The 20001-nt window shown below is 41.0% G+C and overlaps 1 protein-coding gene across 1 annotated transcript in view; it reads right to left on the minus strand.

Annotated features, from left to right (window-relative positions):
- Fez1 (fasciculation and elongation protein zeta 1) overlaps window positions 1–18277 on the minus strand; it is a 43716-nt gene extending 25439 nt beyond the window's left edge. The window contains exons 1-3 of the mRNA XM_026404574.2: window positions 18132–18277; window positions 11632–11987; window positions 4050–4149 (exon numbers count right to left, since the gene is read on the minus strand). Coding sequence (XP_026260359.1) covers window positions 4050–4149; window positions 11632–11942 — 411 coding nt within the window. The 5' untranslated portion in view covers window positions 11943–11987; window positions 18132–18277. The remainder of the gene's footprint in view (window positions 1–4049; window positions 4150–11631; window positions 11988–18131) is intronic.
- Window positions 18278–20001: the final 1724 nt, after the last annotated feature.

A 20001-nucleotide genomic window follows, 5' to 3' on the forward strand; every position in this document is an offset into this window, starting at 1 on the left:
AGAATCATGGGTTCAAAGCCAGCCTCAGCAATAGAAAGGTACTAAGCAACTCAGTGAGACTCTGTCTCTAAATAAAATCCAAAATAGGGCTGGGGATGTGGCTCAGTGGTTGAGTGCCTCTGAGTTCAAAACCCAGAACAAAAAAAAAAAAAAAAAATGAAAACACTAGAAGCTTCTAGAAAGACTAGAAATAGAAGTGGATTTGGGGCTTTTCATCAGCAACTGAAAGCTGGAACAATGCCTTCAGAATTTTGGGTAAATTGTTTTGCAACCCAGAATATAACAGGTCAGGTAAATAAAGAGGTTTTTGTATATTCTAAAACATTTCTTTTCATTCCTTCCTTAAGAATATAGTTTCTCGGGCTGGTGTTGTGGCTCAGTGGTAGAGCACTCGCCTAGCCCGTGTGAGGCCCTGGGTTCGATCCTCAGAGCCACATAAAGATAGATAAATAAAAATATTGTGTCCATCTACAACTGAAAAAAAAAAAAGAATATAGTTTCCCCTCCCCTCCATCAAAATAGGGACTATACGGGAAGGTAGAACTGTGGCCACTGAAGGACAAGAGAGAAGAGCAAGAAGAATCTCCAGAATGATGGTGATGGAAATTTCCAGGGCAATAGCTGTGCAACTGACCTAGTGGGCAACCATACCACTTTGTAGCAGGAATATAGAGGGCACAAGGCAGGGACATTTTCCAGGAAAATACTGAATGGATAGAATGTGATTTTAAAATCACTGTATTGTTATTGTTTATGTTTGTATTTTCTGCATATTGTGCTTTAACATTTTAGAAACATTTCTGGTGGGGAGAAATTGTCCCTCCAGAGGCTATTCAATTCTTAGAGATTGCAAAGGACTCCACTGAGATTGTGCCTTCAATATGCAAACTAGCCAATGTAGACCCATACCTCCTTTATCTGCCAGTACATCCCAAGAAGCAAAATTCTTCCACCAATAGTCATCCCAGACCAGGTACCAGGTGACTCAGGGCCGCCCCTATAGTATAACATCCACTAAAATTATTCAAACTATCCAATCCTAATCTTTTCACACCTTCCCAAGAAAACTCTCCTAAAGGTGGTGGCGCCCCCTTGGCCTTTTCTCCCTCTGGACTGATGTGGGTGCTTCCCTAGGTGACCTCATGTGGCATGCCCTGCCTTATGTTTCTAGGACCTGTAAAATACAACTGCCCAGATTTTCCCATGACTTTCTGTTTCAAAATTTAACCAAACACAGATCCAAAAAAAAGTTTTTAAAAAATTGCATCTAGATTAAACATGTACAGATATTTTTTCTTGTCATTATCCCCTAAACAATACTGTACACTATAATTTACATAGCATTTATATTTTAATAGTAGGGTACCCCTGAGATCAATCTCCAGTACTGACAGGAAAAAGAAAGGAAAGATGGAGAGAGAAAGGAAAAGGAGGGGGAGAAAAATTGAATCTCTGTGCAAAAAAGAAAAAGAAAACAAACAAACAAAAAGCAGCTAAAAGAAATGAAATTGATCACCACTACAGAGTAAGGAGTGACAAGGCAAGGGGCTCATACTTGCGTCATTTAAAAAGTATCCTTTGATTCTTAAAATATGTACATCTCTCACCCTCTGAGTTTTAACAAAGCAAAAATGACTGATCTTGTAGTTTCAATTCAACAATATTATAATATTTAACTAAATTACTTCCTTGTAGTCACAAAGACAAGCTATGAACAGGCTGGGGTGCATACAGCTCATTCTTGCCAAATGTACCAAGTGGAAGGTTTGAGGGCTCGCTCCAGAGAAGCCTCCCAGCTGTGTGCGCTGGCATGTTTGATTGGTACATTTTGCAGAAGGAATTCAGAGCACCAGTTAACCTAGTGAGTCATTTAAACTGAGGTCAGTTAAAGAGCTTCTACTGTAATTAATCTAGATAATAAAGGAGGATGAAATAAAACACCCTTCCTCCACCCTCTTTTGCTACCCTGACTTTTTTCCCAGGGGCTGGATAGAAGAACTCCACAAAGCAGAGCTCAAGATCATCCTTCCCAGGGTCGCTCAATTCATCCTGAAATATTAGCTCTCTTGAGGGAAATCTGCAAATGAGGATAAATTAGAGTCCTTCAGAAGGACAGACTATCTTATACATCTTTTGGCTTAATCTGCAAAAGGAATTGGAAAGGTGGCCAAAGAGATAACAAAACAAAATCTGCCTTTTGCACCCTGAAAGAACTGATTTAATTTCAATAACTAGATTTATTCCACTATTGCCTTCTTTTCCTTTGCATTCTGGGTAAGAACTCAGCACTACCCATATAGGCATTGCAAGAGAAAATGAGCAGGCAAGAATTCAAAACAGAACCTATGATGTGGCCTCCTGTGCTTGTGTGGAATAGGCTTTTAGCAAAGTCACCATCTTACCTGCCCCAGTCAATGAATCCTTGAGGTTCTGAGTACTTAAAGAAGACTTTAAAATGATATACAGGCACCTTTTCAACAAGTCAGCCAAAACCTGATCTCTTTGCTATGCTATTTTGAGCAATAATTTGCACATATATTGCCTAGTAAGGGGAATCTGCTTCCTGCTCTTTTACTTGGATTCAGTTCTGGAATACCTAGGAAGATTAGATCCAATCTCCCTTTATGATTTGCTGAGTCCACTCGGCTATGCCAGAACTTCCTGACAAATTTCCTTCACAACTGAAACTAGAAAACCAGGCAAGGTGGAAATTGGCTTTTTTTTTTTCTAATTGGCTTTTAACATGGATTGAGCCATTAAATTCTTTTATCTTTTGTGATGGGCTGAATTAAAAAAAAAAAAAAAAAAAACTTAAGTCAAAATCCTAACCTCCAAATTGATGTAGATTAGGTGAGACCTCATTGCAAAATAAAAAATGATGATGGTAGGGCCTTTGGGAAGTGATTAGGTCATGAGAATAGAACCTCATGAATGGGGTTAGTGCCCTTATAAAATAGGCTTAGTGTGGCTCCTTTGTCTTTTCTCCCATGCGAAGACATAGCAAGAAGATGCCATCTATGAACCAAGAATATGGCCCTCACCAGACTCTGAATCTGCCAGTGTCTTCGTCTTGGACTTCCAGTGTCCAGAAATGTGGGGAATAAATAACTGTTTTTCGTAAGTCAGTCAGTCCAAAATATTCTGGTTACTAAAACCATTCATCTTATATATAGATGTAGCCAGGAGGGGCAATTGGATCTTCTGAAAGGTCACTCCCCATAACCCATGCAAATCAACTCAGAGTGAGAGTCCTCTATTTATTCAAAGCCCTTAGGCTACTTAGTTGCTTGGCATCAGGAACCATGGAGTATGACTCTGGTCCCGACACACAATTGTCCCCTTGGTTGAGTTTCATAATGAATCCTGGGTTGGGGAAGTAGCACAGTGCTAGAACTCTTGTATAGTATGTATGAGGCTCTGTGTTCAATCCCCAGCCCTCTAAATAAATAAACAAATAGATGTTACCTGCACTTACACTTTTCATATATAACCATTTAATCACCTCGGTTACACTGGATGTCCCCTTATCTTATTTTTTTATCCCTCTCCACACCTAGTCAGACCCATTGAATCTGATGACACTACTTTCTCAGAAATGATTTTTTCAAATGAAAATTTTAGTTGTGGGTGAACACAATACCTTTTTAAAAAATTCTATTTATTTATTTATTTATTTTAATTTTTAAATTTGTTTTAATTAGTTATAGATGACAGTAGAAGGCATTTATGCACTTTGATATATCATACCAAAATGGGATATAATTTCTCATTTTTCTGAGTGTACATGTTATAGAATCATATTGGTCATGTAGTCACATATATACATACAGTAATATCGTCTGTTTATTTATTTGTTTTTATGTGTTGCTGAGGATCAAATCCAGGACCTCACATGTGTTAGGCAAGCACCCCACAACTGCACTACAACCCCAGCCCTCCAGTAATGATTTTGAGCTATTATTACTGCCGAAGATTGTTGAGTTGCTGGATGTTTTTCTGAGTTCCACATCTTCCCAAGCCCTGCTAAATAGAGGGCCCCAAAGAGGTACCTCAGTGTCAGAGCTGTTGCCATTCAGAGCCTCGATGTTTGGGTCCCTCCAGTCTTCTGAGAGTGAAGGGATGTAATTGTCTGTCAGAGCATCCCAAACCCTGTAAACAAAGAGAAGCTCTCATTAGCACACATCTGTGGCATGGCCCTGCCTGGAGGAAGGAAGAGCCAGGCCAGGGCAGGAGAGAGGTTGCTGTGTGTGCCAGGCTGAGATCATCTGCCTTCCAGCAAGCAGGGAGAGAGCAGCTGGAAAACAGAATTATAGGCACGTCTAGGGGAGAGAGAGTCCAGAGCATGGAGCCTGGCTGAAAGGTGTTCGTTTCTTGCCTTGCAAATTAATCTGCACCCGAACCAAAGAGCTTATTCTCTGACCCAAGGAAGTTCCTGTATTCCTTTCCTATGGACAATGGAGGCAGCGGGGGTGGGGGGGCACTAATGGGGGGAATGGTTACAGATTTTTTAGCTGAATCTTATTAAACTTGGGTTTATCATCTAGTTTATAGATATTTCAATTTCGAAGACCTGCAATCTATATAATCATGAATTAACAATGACATCTAACATAGGTAAGGGGATAATCCAATATTGAGAATTCTCACTTATCCAAAATGTTTTAGGGAGCCCACAGAAGCCACGATCCTGCCCTCTTGTAATGTAGAAGCTAAGTGTAGATCATGGGTATTCTAAGGTAAACATAAGAAAGGAACCAATAAACACACTTCTGTCTACACAATTAGTTTGGGTGGGTAAAGATGAAGGTCTTTTGGGGGAAAACTCTGAAGACACACTCACATATCACATATTCATTAATTAGTTGACACCAAAAGATTAATGTAAATCAATAAACCAAGCTTCTAATAAAGAAACCCATGGAAACCAGCATTACTTGAGTTAATGTTAGATGATGATACATGAGGGTTGTATGCAATATCCCCTGCAGGTGCCTGTACCTGTCAAACATGAGTGATACTTGCAAAACTAAGATAAAAGAAGATATATAATTTTTAGATATACTAATCTAATAAAAATAGCCACTTAAAATGTATACATATGGATCAAATTTGTGTTGTAACAAATGCTGAAAGGGTCAGTGCAAAATACAGAGATATAGAAATCAGGGCACAGACACTTGAAATCAGATAAACAATAATGCAGAAGGAAGGTGCTATGAACATAAAAAATCGAGAATGACGTATAATATATGGATATGTAAGCAAATAGGTTTTCCTGGTATACAATGCATGCAATTGCAATGAAACCAAAGGAACCCAAGGAAATAGAATTTAATGGCAGTGCTTGAGGCACCTGTTTGCTATTTTTCTGTCATTATAAAAAGCGCTTGGAGAGAATTGGGCAAGTGCTCATTAGACAACTATTCAGCAGAATTTCAGAGAATACTTCTTAAACTATGGGTGATATCCCAATGTCCATCAGGAACTATTAGAGCTGCATCAATACAGGCTAATTCTAAATCTAAGTCCCATTAGCATCCTAGAGCCAAGATGCAAATTTGATTTGCTATCTCCCTGTCAAAGCTCTTAGGCACCACACCCACTGGGAAGGTCTTGTACTCCTCTTCACATCCTTCTGTTTGGAGAATGAACATGTACGCTGGAACTGACCTTCAGATTTGTTCCTGTGGAAATGCCTGGAGAAGTGAGACTCAGCAAAGCCCAAAATAGGCAGGAGTCTTTTGTACCTCTCCTACTCTGGATAGAGGCTGAGATCTTTACAGACAGCACACCTTCCAATGACCTTGAGACTGCTTATATCCTTGAAGTGACAATGGGGGACTCTCTCACGTTATTCAGGGAGTGCCTACTTTTCTCTGCTAAGCCTTCACTGGCATATTCTGAATTTTTATCTTCTAATTCTCAGTTCTAGACTATTCCCTAAACCTTGTCTCCTTGGGATTTCAAACCATTTTCATTTTTCCTTTTCTTTTTTTTTCTTTCTGGTATACTTTTTTTTTATCCTTTGAAGTCTATAAATTCCTTTGAAGATAAAGTATCTCTTCTTTCTTTATAATCACTTGCATATCCTTCCCATACTGATGCAGTGCCCATTTAACAATAGCAACAGCAGTCAACAGTTACTGAGCACTTACTACAAGTCAAGTGCTCTTCTAAGCTCTTTATGAGGACTGAGACATTCATTCCTCACAACAACTCCACACAGCAGATATATGAGAACCTAAAACAGTGAAGCTAATTAAGTTGTCTAAGCTCACATAGCCAGTAATAGTAGAGGCAGGATTCAAACCCAGACAGAATGGCAACAGAGTTCATATCCCTAACCACTTAACAATTTCAACTCTTTGTGATTTACTATATGATGGCATTGGCATGGACATCAGAATAACATGCCAAGTTCCAAATCACAACCTAGAACAGCAGTCTAGACACTGGCTTTGCCTACAAAATCCACACATACATTATTCCGGGTATTGTGCTTTTGGCATTCTACAGGAGGACTAGCAGAGGGAACAGGGTGTGCAACAGCTTTCTGTGTAGGTCTTCAACCCATGGGAGAGTCCACAGAAAGCAAAGGAAGGATACTGGTAGGCAGACAGCCATGAAAACAGATGAACCAGTGGTGAGAGAGGCAATGGAGCGTTCTGTAAAGAAGAGAATGGGAAGGGTTTTGCTCCTCACAAAGGATATATATTCCATCATAAGCAGGATTCTTGGAAGTGGTTTTCTTCACTTCTCTGAGAAGTATCCTGCTTATTTACTCTTATCTTGGAGAAAGAAGATTTTTGCAAGTCATCAACATTATCATTTATCAAAGAACTGAGATTAAACAGGTTGCCTCAATTCCTATCATTACACCACCCTGGCATGAGAGATTCAATTTACTATCTCAGTCCTCATAATCACAGAAAAGGTTCTTCACGAGCATATTTTATAGCTTAGGCGTAGGTTCCTGTAGAATTGACTAAACATGTTACTACTGAGTGTTGGGCATTGGAGAAGGATGCTGGCAGAGTATGAGCAAACTAGCAGAATCGGGGTGCCAAGAGGAGTGTACAAAGAGCTTCAGGACCTGGAACTGGCAACAGAGCCCTGAGGGCTATATCAGTTCTAATGAAAACACACACACACACACACACACACACACACACACACACACCCCTATTTCTGACAATACAGTAGGCAGCTTAACGGGGTAATAAAAATTATACCAACTAGGTAACATTCCGTTTAATCCTCCCATATGTGGCTACTTCTCTTGCGAAGTGTTTTATATCTAGTAAAAATCCACACTTAGATGTGTGTTAACATGAGTGCACTTTTGTAGTTCCTGTTTAGGAATTCGGAATTATTAGCACATGAATACCTTTGTTCAACTTTTTAGATCTTTCAAATGTTTAAATAGAATCAACACCATCTCTGCCCTTTATATGGGAAAATTGAACCTCTACAAAGATAATTATGTTTTCTTAAAATACAGTTATCAGCTTTCACTATCTCTTAAGTCATTTACTTGTCTTCAATTTAAAGTATGTTAAGGGCTGGGGCTGGGGCTCGGGGGCAGAGCACTTGCCTACCATGTGTGAGGCACTGGGTTTTATCCTTAGCACCACATAAAAATGAAACAAATAAAATAAAGGCATTCTGTCCATCTAACAACTACCAAAAATTTTTTTAAAAATAAATAAAGTCTGTCAAGGTGTCCCACATTAAGCCATATATTTAATAAAATTCCAATTAAAATTTAAAAATAAAAATAAGTATGTCAACCTGTGCACAATAGTGCACAATTATAATCCCAGTGACTTGGAAGGCAGAAGGATTGCATGTTTGAGGGTAGCCTCAACAATTTAGCAAGACCCTTTTTCAAAAAAATTAAAAGGACTATGATGTGGCTCAGTGATAGAGGGTTCTATACTTAGTACAGCAAGAAAATAAGAAGTATGTCGTGAAAATACTTTGTGTACAGTGTCTTGAAAAATTGTGTTCTATTTGTGAAATATGAAATGAATTGCATTCTGCCATCATGTATAACAAATCAGAATAAATTAAAAAATAACAGGCAGTTTATTTCTTTTTTGCATGGACTTTACTTTTAACATCATCTTTAACCCATTAATTCTATCTGAAGAACAGGATATGGCCATGGTTCCCAAATTTTTGGCCTCTCTGCCTGCAGGGTATACTTGTAAGAGAGCTAAGAGGCAGGAGGCAGGGTGAGGGTTGTCCATTCCCATTTTGTTGTAGGCTCTAAGAGTTTCTAAATGTCAGGTCCCATGTTTTATGGCAAAGGAAAACAAGATGGTCACACAAACAGAAAGAAGAGATTCTGGAATGATACTTTCTGAATTAAAAACCAAGCAAATATATACAGTATTCAAATCTAACGCTCCTAGAACTTTCTTGCCCTGAAATCAAAGTTGATACAGTTCCAAATGAGGACTAAAAAAATCAAAACTTCTACCAGAATAAGGAAATCACTGTATATCAATGTGTATCATTTATGATTTGTGTTTTATTTATTTATTTATTTACTTTGCAGTACTAGGGATTGAACCCAGGGGCACTTTACCACTGAGCTACATTCCCAGTCCTTTTTAATTATTATTTTTATTTTGATATAGACTCTCACTAAGTTCCTGGGCCGGCCTTCAACTTGTGATCCTCCTTCCTCAATTTCCTGAGTAGCTGGGATTACAGGTATGTACCACTGCATCCAGCCCCTTTGTGCTATCTTTAAAGAGATTAGTTTTATCGAGTTTTTTTGTTTGGTTAGTTTGGTTTGGGTTTTTTGGTGGTGTTGGACCCTGCTTTTGTTTTAAGCTTCTAGTATTTAGATATAACCCAGCCACAACACTTCATTTATAGATTGAAACATCTCTCTAAACACTAAACCTGAGTAGGTTTAAAACAATAGCACTAGTGGAGTTTTGTAACCAAATTAGATATCAAATCATCTTTTTCCTTTACTTTGTCATAATTGCAAATATTTGGACAGAGTTTGTAAAGCAAAAACTATAATTAAATTCTGATTTTCATTTTAAATTATAAAGGGGCTTTAAATATACTGAATGCCTAAAAAGTGCAAGGTCAAATTTTCTTCTCTCTGCTCTACACTGCCCTCAAATCGCACTTTATCTCTAAGGAATTATTCAACCTTTAGTCTCTTAGCTGAGGCAGTCAAGTCAGAAAAACCAGGCTGGGAAGACCCATAATCCCATGTGACGGCAATTAACATTGAGTGGCCTTTGCTAATATGCCAAAAGAGAATAAGAACCTGCTCACTGGGCCTTCACCCTTAATGAGCCAGAGGAAGGGTTTAGATAGGGGGGAAATGATTTGTTAGAAGCCATAGAAATGGGATGCATCTTAAAATGCCATTTTCAGAACACAACCTGGGTGAGGGAAGAAATCAGTTTCTTTGCAAGTCCTTAGACCCGCTTCATCAAGATTAAACTCTAGAGGTTCAAAGATGAGAACTAGAGTTAAGTGACTTGCCCAAGGTCACACAGGAATTAGTGAGAGTACAAAAATTAGAATTCATAGTCTTTGTGTTTCTAGTTCATTGTCTGGTGCACTGGAGTGAAAAAAAAATGTATACTCCATCTAATAAAGCCTCTAAGCATTTTTTTCTGACTTACAGAAGTTGAGCAAATGATAATAGGCTCATAATTTTAAAAGAATCAGTAGGAAATTTAAAATTGAATTGAAACACACAGCCCACAGTTATAGTATGGTCACCAGAGTAAAATGTTCTCTGTGATCATGCCCTCAGGCTAGCATTAATTAAAAAGAAGAAAATGGTGTGGGCCTAGAAATACCTTACTCAGAACTTTAAGATTAGCTATTATCATTTGTCCTTTACATATAATATTTAATATTTCATTAAAAATATCATTTGATCACTTACCACAAACTACACACAGTATTAGTGCAGACAATAGTGAATAAGAAAGACAGAGACATAGGTAGCTCCTGTATTCATAGAAGTACAGTCTGAGTAGTCACTAAATAAGCAAATCTCTCCCAAATATAGTCAGGATCCTCTAGAATATGCCTCCTACCCCATGTGTGGGAACTCGTCCCACATATGTCTATAAAAAAGAGAAACTGGTCTTGGAGTATAGCTCAGTGGTACATCCCTGGCCCCGCATGTGCAAGGACCTGGGTTTGATTCCCTGCCTCAACCCCCACAACACCCCCCCCAAAAAAAAGAAAATGGAAAAATAAAGAAAAAAACAAAAACAATCTAGCATAGTTGTTTCAAACTTTCACACCAACTACTTGACATTTCTCATGTGATTTCTAGAGAATTATTAATGTATATTTTATCTCTACTAAGAATTCATGCTTCTTGTTTCTACTTGCTGATTTGAAGCTGATTATTTCAGAAGAAAAATTCTCAAGCTCAGAGAGGGAAGGGTCCTCTAGATGGTGGGGAGATGAGCCATAGAAACACGGGGGCTTCTCCTCCAGGTCCTCACTTCTCTAATTTATGTGATGGGCTTACCCTTTTCTCTTCCTACCTTGGACAATTCTTCCTCAGATTTCTTTCCTTAACAACTGTCACTTGCAGTTAGCAAGTGACCCAAGGAATGTGCATACTCAAAACCACACCACCCAGTTTTCACTTTTATTTTGTTCAGGAACTCCCTTAGCTTTCAGTTTAATTGGATGCTTTTTTATTTGGACATATCTTAACATTTGAAGGATAAATTTCCAGGCCTCGGGGGTTATGACCAATTTTGAAATTTTTGTCATTCTGGTGTTATGGAGGCAAATTGGTCCAATGATATAAATTCCTCTATCACAGTTAACTAGTTCTTTTCTAGTCCTATTTCTAATATCTGGATGCATTACCACTAATGAAAAGAAACCTGGCTAGCTAGGCATGGTGACTCATGTCTATAGTCCCAGCTACTATAGAGGCTGAGGTAGGAGGATCACAAATTCAAGGCCAACTTGGGCTACTTAGCAAGACTCTCTCAAAATAAAAAACAAAAAGGGCTAGGGCTGCAGTGCTATAACGACTGCTTGCATAACACACAAGACCCTGGGTTCAATCCCCAATATGTGAAACAAACAAGGAGAAAGAGAAGAAGAAGAAGAAGAAGAAGAAGAAGAAGAAGAAGGAGAAGGAGAAGGAGAAGGAGAAGGAGAAGGAGAAGGAGAAGGAGAAGGAGAAGGAGAAGGAGAAGGAGAAGGAGAAGGAGAAGGAGAAGGAGAAGGAGAAGGAGAAGGAGAAGGAGAAGGAGAAGAAGAAGAAGAAGAAGAAGAAGAAGAAGAAGAAGAAGAAGAAATGGAGGGAGGAAAGCAAGAAATCTACTAACTAGACTCCAAAATTTTTTCTGCTCCTATAATTCATTTTGTATCTAAGAAAACCTAACTAATATCTTTCATTCCTCTAAGATTTCAATCTAAGAAAGCTTTCTGCAGATAACTGTAAATGTTATCAGCAATGTCAGCAATTGTCAGGGCGCTGTCGCACTGACAACATAAAAATAGGTAATGCATCACATAAACATGTGGGCAGAAACTAGCTCTAGGTTAAGGATCCCAGACTACTGCATTCTCTCCTGAAGCAGGAGAAGGGCAATCAAGACTTCTTACTCCTCATCCTGAAGGGTCTCTTCCTCCTCTTGGATCTGGAACTGGTTCTTCACAGGAGCTAGGTTTTCGGTCTTGGCATTGTAATTCCTAAAGCAGACATTGAGCTTCTCATCAAATTCATTCACGAGGTCCTCCATGGACTTGAAGCTGATTATTTCAGAAGAAAAATTCTCAAGCTCAGAGAGGGAGGGGTCCTCTAGATGGTGGGGAGATGAGCCATAGAAACACTGGGGCTTTTCCTCCGGGTCCTCAGAACAGCAGGGCCGAAGGTCCTCAAACTCTTCGTCCAAACTCACCAGTGGGGCCTCCATTCTTGCACCACAATACAACTATAGCAACTTTCAAGATTCGTTTTCCTGGAAGAAATAAACAGGGCAATGTGAATTTGGCCTGGACTTTTATGACCCATAAGCACATATTCTATTACTCCATATTCCTCAGAAAACAAAGATTCCCCAGTACTGGCATCGGTGCACTGCTATGCACTTCAGGAGTTCAGATATCACTATGTACGTTGATACTACTAACTAAATAGAGTGAACTTTGGAAATACACCTGCTTCCAATTTTCTGCTCCAAAACATAGTGGTTAAGTGTGCAGCTCCTGGGCCAGACTTTAGGCAAATTACTTAACTTCTCTGTTTCCTTTTATTCTTCTCAAGACAGCAATAATAATAGGACCTACATAAAATGGTTTGGGGTTTTTTTTTTTTTGTACCAGGGATTGAACCCAGAGGTGCTTAGCCACTGAGTCGCATCCCCAGCACCACAAAATAAGGGTATTTTTAAAAAATTTGAGACAGGGCCTCACTAAATTGTTAAGGCTGGTCTCAAGCTTGCGATCTTCCTGCCTTAGCCTCTGGAGGCTCTGGGATTACAGGCAAGAGTCACTGTGCCCAACTCCAATGGTTGTTTTAAGATAAAGGAGCAGTGCTTGGCAGCAAGCTGAGGACACACACCTGTAATCCTAGAGATTTGGGAAACTGAGGCATCCAAAAAGAGGATCCCAAGTTTGAGCCCAGCCTTAGCACCTTAGTGAGATCCTCAACTACTTAGTGATACCCTGTCTCAAAATAAAAAGTAAAAAGCAGTGGGGATGTAGCTTAGTGGTAAAGCATATAGCAATCTCCTATACTCCCTCCAAAAAAAGTGGTTGGCAGATAATAAATGCCAATATTGTTCAACATTCGTATTGTTATTGCTGTTGTTGATGTTGCTGTTGCCACTGGTCCACATCTCTAGCCAGGGGCTCTGCTTTGAAAACTGAAAGTTTTTCACAATTTGTTTGGTAACAAAGATTGACATGACCTCAACTCATTTGGCAACAAAACTTGATTGACACGAACATAAATCTGATTGGGTTTTAATGTATCCCATTCAATGTGTTTTGCTGCAGAGTATTGAGTTTCTAGACAGACCCAGTGCATAACTCAGTGGTAAAGTATGAGCTTAGCATGAGTAAGGTCCTGGGTTTAATCCCCAGCACTAAATAAATAAGTAAATAAATAAGATTGTTACCTGAGAATACATACTCTATCTGCCTTCTAAAAGTTGAAATAATCTAAATTCTGAAACATGCTCAGGGCTAATGTTTTGGATATTACTACCTTCAACCATAAATAATAGAGAATGATAGAACAGTAATTGAGATTTTCTGACAAGTACCTGAGTTTTTCCAAGATGCAGAGCATATACCTAGAAATACAGGAATGAATTAAATGAACTACCCATAAACTCCAAAATCAGACTCCATATCCTTTTTGGACACTGCACCCTGGAATGCTGCACACTTAGACTTCCCTCCACTTCCTCAAAACTCTAGGACTTCTACCCTTTTTCTGCCTTTTTTCACATACTGTCTTAAACTGTGATTTATCTTTCTGTGCTAACTTCCGTGTCTCTTCCCAATTTTAATTTAAATTCCTCGAGGGCACAGAGATGTCCTCCGGATATCCTCCATGGCTCCTAGCACACACAGATTGCCCTGTGGCCAGGCAATCAATCAATGTGTGCTCATTGAAAAATGATCTGTCCCCACATACAGTTTCCCACAAGCATTGCTGTCTATCATATCCTTCTCTATATGCTCAACTTTCTTTCCTATAACACAGAAGGTAACCCGTCTTTTCTCTCTTGGTTTCTGTGATCACTGATTCAGTAAGAGGCTTCATTTGGACTCACACCCCAGGGAGAACCAGATAGCAAAAACTAAGCATTTTGCCTGGAGTTCCCATCCCCCATCTCTACTTAAAAAACTAAAACTCTAAGCAAGGCAGAGGGCAGTAGGTGAGATAGTTCTTACTGGGGTTTTGCTAGAATTAAGTAATTACCATGGCATCAAGCTATACTTCAGCATTACATTTTGCAAAGGCAACATGACAGGACCTTGGAATATAAAAAGATATAAAAGCAGCCCCCCCCCTTTTTTTTTTTTTTTTTTTGGAAAGAGCACAGGCTGAAGAGCCAACAGACCTGGACTGGGAATGTAGCTCAGAAATACAAGATCCCTATACCATGAGCAATCCTTGACACCATTAAAAAAAAAAAAGACAACAGACCTGCCAATGGCTGGCTGAGTGGTGAGTATGTGGATTCTGATTTCCTCATTTACTACAGCAAGTTAATCTTAATACCTTAATCATTTTAATTGTCAATACATTTTAGTAATATATTTAATCCAAAATTTCAAAGTATTTCCATTTCAATACATAATCCACATTAAAAATTCTAATGAGAAAATTTACTTTTTTTTTTTCCAGTACTAGGGAGCCAAACTGGGTGTTCTACCACTGAGCTATATTCTAAGCCCTTTTTTTAATATTTATTTTTTAGTTTTAGGTGGACACAATATCTTTATTTTATTTTTATGTGGTGTTGAGGATTGAACCCAGCGCCCCACACATGCCAGGCGAGCGCGCTACCGCTTGAGCCACATCCCCAGCCCCCCCCACTTTTTTTTTTTTTTATTTCGAGAAAGGGTCTCAATAAATTGCCCAGTCTGGCCTTGAACTTGAGGTGCTTCTGCCTCAGATTCCCAAGAAGCTGGAATTACAAGTGTATACTACTCTACCAGGTTCCACTAATTTACATTTTTAAACATTTATTTTTTTTAGTTGTAGGTGGACACAATACTTTTATTTCATGTTTATATGGTGCTGAGGATCGAACCCAGTGCCTCACGCATGCTAGGAGAGCGCTCCTCCTTTGAGCCACAACCCCAGCCCTGCTAATTTACATTTTTATATTCAGTTCTTTTAAATCTATTGTGCACTTTACATTCATAGCTTCTTTGGACTAGGCTCCTTTCAAGTACCCAGGAACCACCACATGGAGGTAGTGGCTACCACACTGCACACACAGCTCTAGATCAATTCAGAACTAATTGCTAGTCAGGAGTTCTTCGTTTATCTTCTACAATTCAGAAAAGAATTATAGGTTTCTCCACAACACCAAAAGAGTTCATCAAAGAAGGAGGAAGAAAATCATCTCTGAGAATCAAAAAAAAAAAAAAAAAAGCTAGTTAAGAAAATATCTCAGGGTATAATAGAGAATAGAGAAGGTTTTATAGTAAAAGGATTTGTGTTAATTGAGGTAGTATACTATCCAGTGATGGTTAAAAACTCAGACTCCTGGGCTGGGGATGTGGCTCAAGCGGTAGCGCACTTGCCTGGCATGCGTGCGGTCCGGGTTCGATCCTCAGCACCACATACAAACAAAGATGTTGTGTCCGCCGAAAAGTGAAAAAAAAATATTTTTTTAAAAAATTCTCTCTCTCACTCTCTCAAGAAAAAGAATCCATGAGGAAGACTTTAAAAAAAAAAAAAAAAAAAAAAACGGACTCCTAACTGGAGTGAGACTTTGGGCAAATTATCTGCCTCCCTGTGCTCCAATTTTGCCATCTGTACAATGGGGTTTAAAATAGTGCTTACTTTCAAGGTTATTTCACTGATCCAATGAGATTGTCTTTGAAGTGCTAAGCACAATGTGTGGAAAATAGAAAGTGTTCAATAAATGTCAACAATGCTTGGAACACCAGGATAACTTATTTACATAAAAAAATGGCACAAGAGCATTTCAAGCAAAAAAAATTTTCCCTGCCATATTAGTCTATGTATGATGTTTCGGAATGCTTACCAAATGAGAGAAGTATTGATGAAAACACCTGGACAGATTTTTTACTAAGGCTTTTTTCAATTCATTTCATTCAAGTTTCCTGAGTCTTTGGTTTCTCTATTCTATCCTCAGTACAAGCAGACTTTAGAGAAATAGTTTCATCTAGGAAATTATAAAAGAAATGAACACCAAGATCTAAAGTCCAGAAACATGGTATTGGAAACAATCCATAATAGAGCCAGATTGCTTGTTATCAACACACTGTCAAGGAGCCAAGAAGCACTGCATGAATGACCAGCTAGAGATGCAGCTAAAATTGAAAGCCTAAATGAGAATCTGGTCACTCAATACTCAAACTGAACCCAGCATTTGTGACAGAGGAGTTGAGAATCAAGCATTCTAACTGGCTCTACCATACCCTCAAGGAGTGGGGAAGAGGGGCATCCTCTGGGTTGGGGTTGGCACAAGTCTTGCAACGGTGCCCCCTTACCTTCCTTCCTTTTGCCTCCATTCTTTTGCTCTCTTTTAGCTGGGTGCCTTCAGCCCCTAACTAAAATGCCTGAAACAACCTTCTAATCTTCCTTCCTGGCAACTTGTTCCTGTGCTCAGTCACAGCTCATCTCAAAGCCCTCCTCCCCTCCAAAGTCAGGGTTAAGGGCTAAGGTGTAGTTCAGTGGTAGAGCACTTACTTAGCACATACAAAGCCCTGGATTTGGTCCCTGCACACACACACACACACACACACACACACACACACACACACACACCCCTGAGTTAATATAAGTAATAGCTATACTCTCTTTATACTTCCAAAGTGAATAGATTTTAAAAAATGGCATTAAAGAAGGAATTATGGGAGAGTCATTTTTTTCTTTAGCATAGAACAGAGTGCAGGACTATAGTTTGATTGTCCTATATCTATTCCATTTATTTTGGTTTCCAATAGATGGTGTAGTTTGAAAAGAAAAGACATTCAAGGAGTTTACCAGGGACCCAGTAGGTAACATAAAAGCCTCTCCCTGCACCACAATGATGCACTAGCTGCAGCTTGGGGCTGCCGTACAAATTATCAGTCTCTGTTTTGCTGAGCTGAGCAGGAGATTTCACCATGCCTCCCTCCTCTGCTGGGCCTCTGCACCTCCACATAAGCCCCATTTCATACCCCGACCCATCCTTCCCATTACTTGCTCTATAGATCCATTCTTTGGCCCCCCACATCCATCCCTAAAACCTGCCCTCTGCTAATCCACCATCAGATTCCCACGGCTCCTGAGCAAACCTCAGCCAGTGTACGGGTTTGTGCCAACTGCACATTTGGCAGAAAGAGAATATTTCATTGCATATGAACCCTTCGTGGTTCGGCGTCCTTCCTCCTGATGCTGGCTCTATTCACCTCCATCTCAGATCCCCTAACCCGCGCCCGCAGGCCCGCAACCAGTCTGTTGGGGTAAAGAAAGGCTCCTTCAGGCAGTACAATGGCTGGTGATGCATGGAAGTCGGACTCATCCCTCTCAGGCCTCACACATACTCCACTGCCCTTGTGGTCAAGTAAGACCAGGACGCTGGAGTAGAAGGGGAGTTAAGGAGTGTCGGAGCTGCCAGGAGGGAAGGGAAAGGCAAGAGGGAAGAAAAGAAGGGTTGTATAACACCTCCTCGGTTAAGCCCGCAATCTCCAGAGTCCTGGGCCCAGAGGACCGCAGCGCGTCCCACCACCACCACTCCCCGCCGCCAACACACACACCACTACACGACCACACTCGTCCTTTCTCCGACCTGCTGTGTAGTAAAACAATCGCTCCCCCAACGTCTGCAGCTGCTGCCAGAGGTTCTGACACTGCAGGAATGCACCATCTGGGGAAACACTCCACACCCTAAGGAGGGGCACGAGCCGAGTGGGGGTCCGGTTTTTAGGGATGAAGATAATTCTGGGGCGTTTAAGGTAATGTGGCCAGATAACGGTCCTGGAATGAGGTATTGTCCACACTGCTCTGGCACGGTCTGGCAGCATTCCCCGGCTCCCCGAACCCCATGCCGCGCGGCCTACCTTTACACACACACACACACACACACACACACACACACTCACACACACACACACTACGCCTGGCTCGGAGGGCCCATGTTCAGAGATGATGCTTGAAGTCTCATCATCCCCCGTCTCTCGGCCCTGGGGCTGCGTCCCGGTCGCTCTCCCTACAGGAGGGCGACGGCCTCTGGGCTTTCTTTTCAATCCCGGGATGGGACGAGTTGGGGATGTGGAGGGTGCGGCGCCCCCAGACGGTCCTTTCGGAGAATCCGGAGTCCCGGGACCTCTTTCACCACCCCCACTCGAACCCCACCCCTGGCAGTGGGTGGGGTCCAGACTAAGGTTGCCCCTTGCGACCACACCTGTGCGGGTCCTGGCGGAGGGAGGCGGATCCCGGGGCTCAGCCGGACACCCCCATCCACGGGCCGCGGCGAACGGCCGGAGCGCAGCGCAGCGGCAGCGGCAGCGGAGAGCCAGCCAGCCAGCGAGCGCTCCCCCCGCAGCTCCGGCGGCGCCCGGCTCCGCTCCCCTCCTCCACCCCGCCCCCTCCCTGAGCTCGCGCCCGGGCTCCGGGGACGCGCCCGCGCTCGGGCACCGGATCCACTGGCACGCGCAGGGCCTGGACGTCATCCTTTGGTGAACATTCATAGCCCTCCTTGGAGCACGTGGGCCTGGTTCTATAAATATTTATGAATTGCTTTTTCTCTCCTCTTTAACATTGGCCCTTCTGCTTCCCTCATGAATATTCAAGAGCTCCAAGATCCGCGCGTGTCATAATTACCAATATGGATACCTCACACGGCTGGTCATCGTAGATTCTCCATAAAAATGGAGGCGGATGGAGTGAAAGAGTGGGAGGAGGCCAACAGACACACTCAAAGACTCTCTGGCATTTTCTGGACTCCCCTTTCTGCTTTACTAGAGGCTGAAAGGGATGCCTCCTACCCCAAACCGGGTTCAGACCTCCAGTCAAAGGTGAACAGGCCAGCCGGAAAGATTTTGTCACCCAAAGATGCAGGGTGAGAGCTGGATGCGGGCTGAAAAATCTGAGTGAGAGGGTTTCAGGTTCAGGAGGACTTGGGATAATAGAGGAAGGCGCTTGGGGCCCCTGTGAAAATGTACTCTTCATGCGTTGATCTTGTCTACTGCGCATAAAAGCCTGTGCTTATAGATGCTGTCATTGTAAAGAAGTCTGATAATTGATAAACACAGACCACTAAGAGTGCAAGAAAGGAAAAGATAAGAAAAACATGTCTGCTTGGAGAACCCCAAGTATTTTTGTCTGATGTCAAAGGCTGAACTGAGGACTTCATCTGAAAGGGGGAAAGAGCCTTTCCTTTGCTCATTTCTTTCCACAAACCTTTCAATCTCAGGGAGGATGGGAAGCAGGGAAATAGCATCCCCATGAGAGGAAGAGTTAGCATTTAGTCCTTCTGGTGTCATTAACCAGAGGATCTCTGCTTGTTAGAAAGGAAAAAGAAGCACAAATGGTTATGCATGCCCGTAACCCCAGTTGAGGCAGGAGGATCACACTTTCAAGATCAATTTATGGAGACTGATTCAAAATGAAAATCTGGGGATGTAGCTCAGTGGTACAATGCTCCTGGGTTCAATCCCCATTACAAAAAAAAAAAAAAAAAAAAAAAAAACTCTTAAGTCTACTTTTCTGGGATCAAATCCAATTCTGTGACCTTGGGAGAGTTATTCTCCATGTGGCTCATTTTCTCATCTGCATAATGAGGATAATAATAGCTCTGACTCTTTTTGCCTATTGTGAGATTAAAGGAATTGATATATGTAAAGTACTTTCAGGCATACAGGAAGACACTGTATATCTTCGCTAATTCTCTTCCTTAGCAGAAGCTTTGAGGAAACTGTATTAGAAGCCACCTTTTGACCTTAGAGAATGGGACACACAGTTTGTAAGAAGCTTGTGAGGAAATGATAAATCAGAGTTTCTGGGTGTCTTTTGGAAACTACTATTAACTACTATTAACATTTTGGAAATGTCAAAAAGTTGTTCTGTTTTGGCTTTTTATTATTTTCCCCAATAAAACTTTAATTGAAAAAAAAGAAACCAGTTTGATCTCTAAGAAAACTCAGGTTCAAACCGCAGCATTCCATTTATCAGCTGATGGCCTTATACTAGTTACTTATCCTCTCTGAGCATCAATTTTCTTGTCTGTAAAATGCATATTCCAACATGTACTCAAAGTTGTTGTGAAAATTAAA

Source organism: Urocitellus parryii, chromosome 4, assembly GCF_045843805.1.
Source record: "Urocitellus parryii isolate mUroPar1 chromosome 4, mUroPar1.hap1, whole genome shotgun sequence".
Taxonomy (NCBI): domain Eukaryota; kingdom Metazoa; phylum Chordata; class Mammalia; order Rodentia; family Sciuridae; genus Urocitellus; species Urocitellus parryii.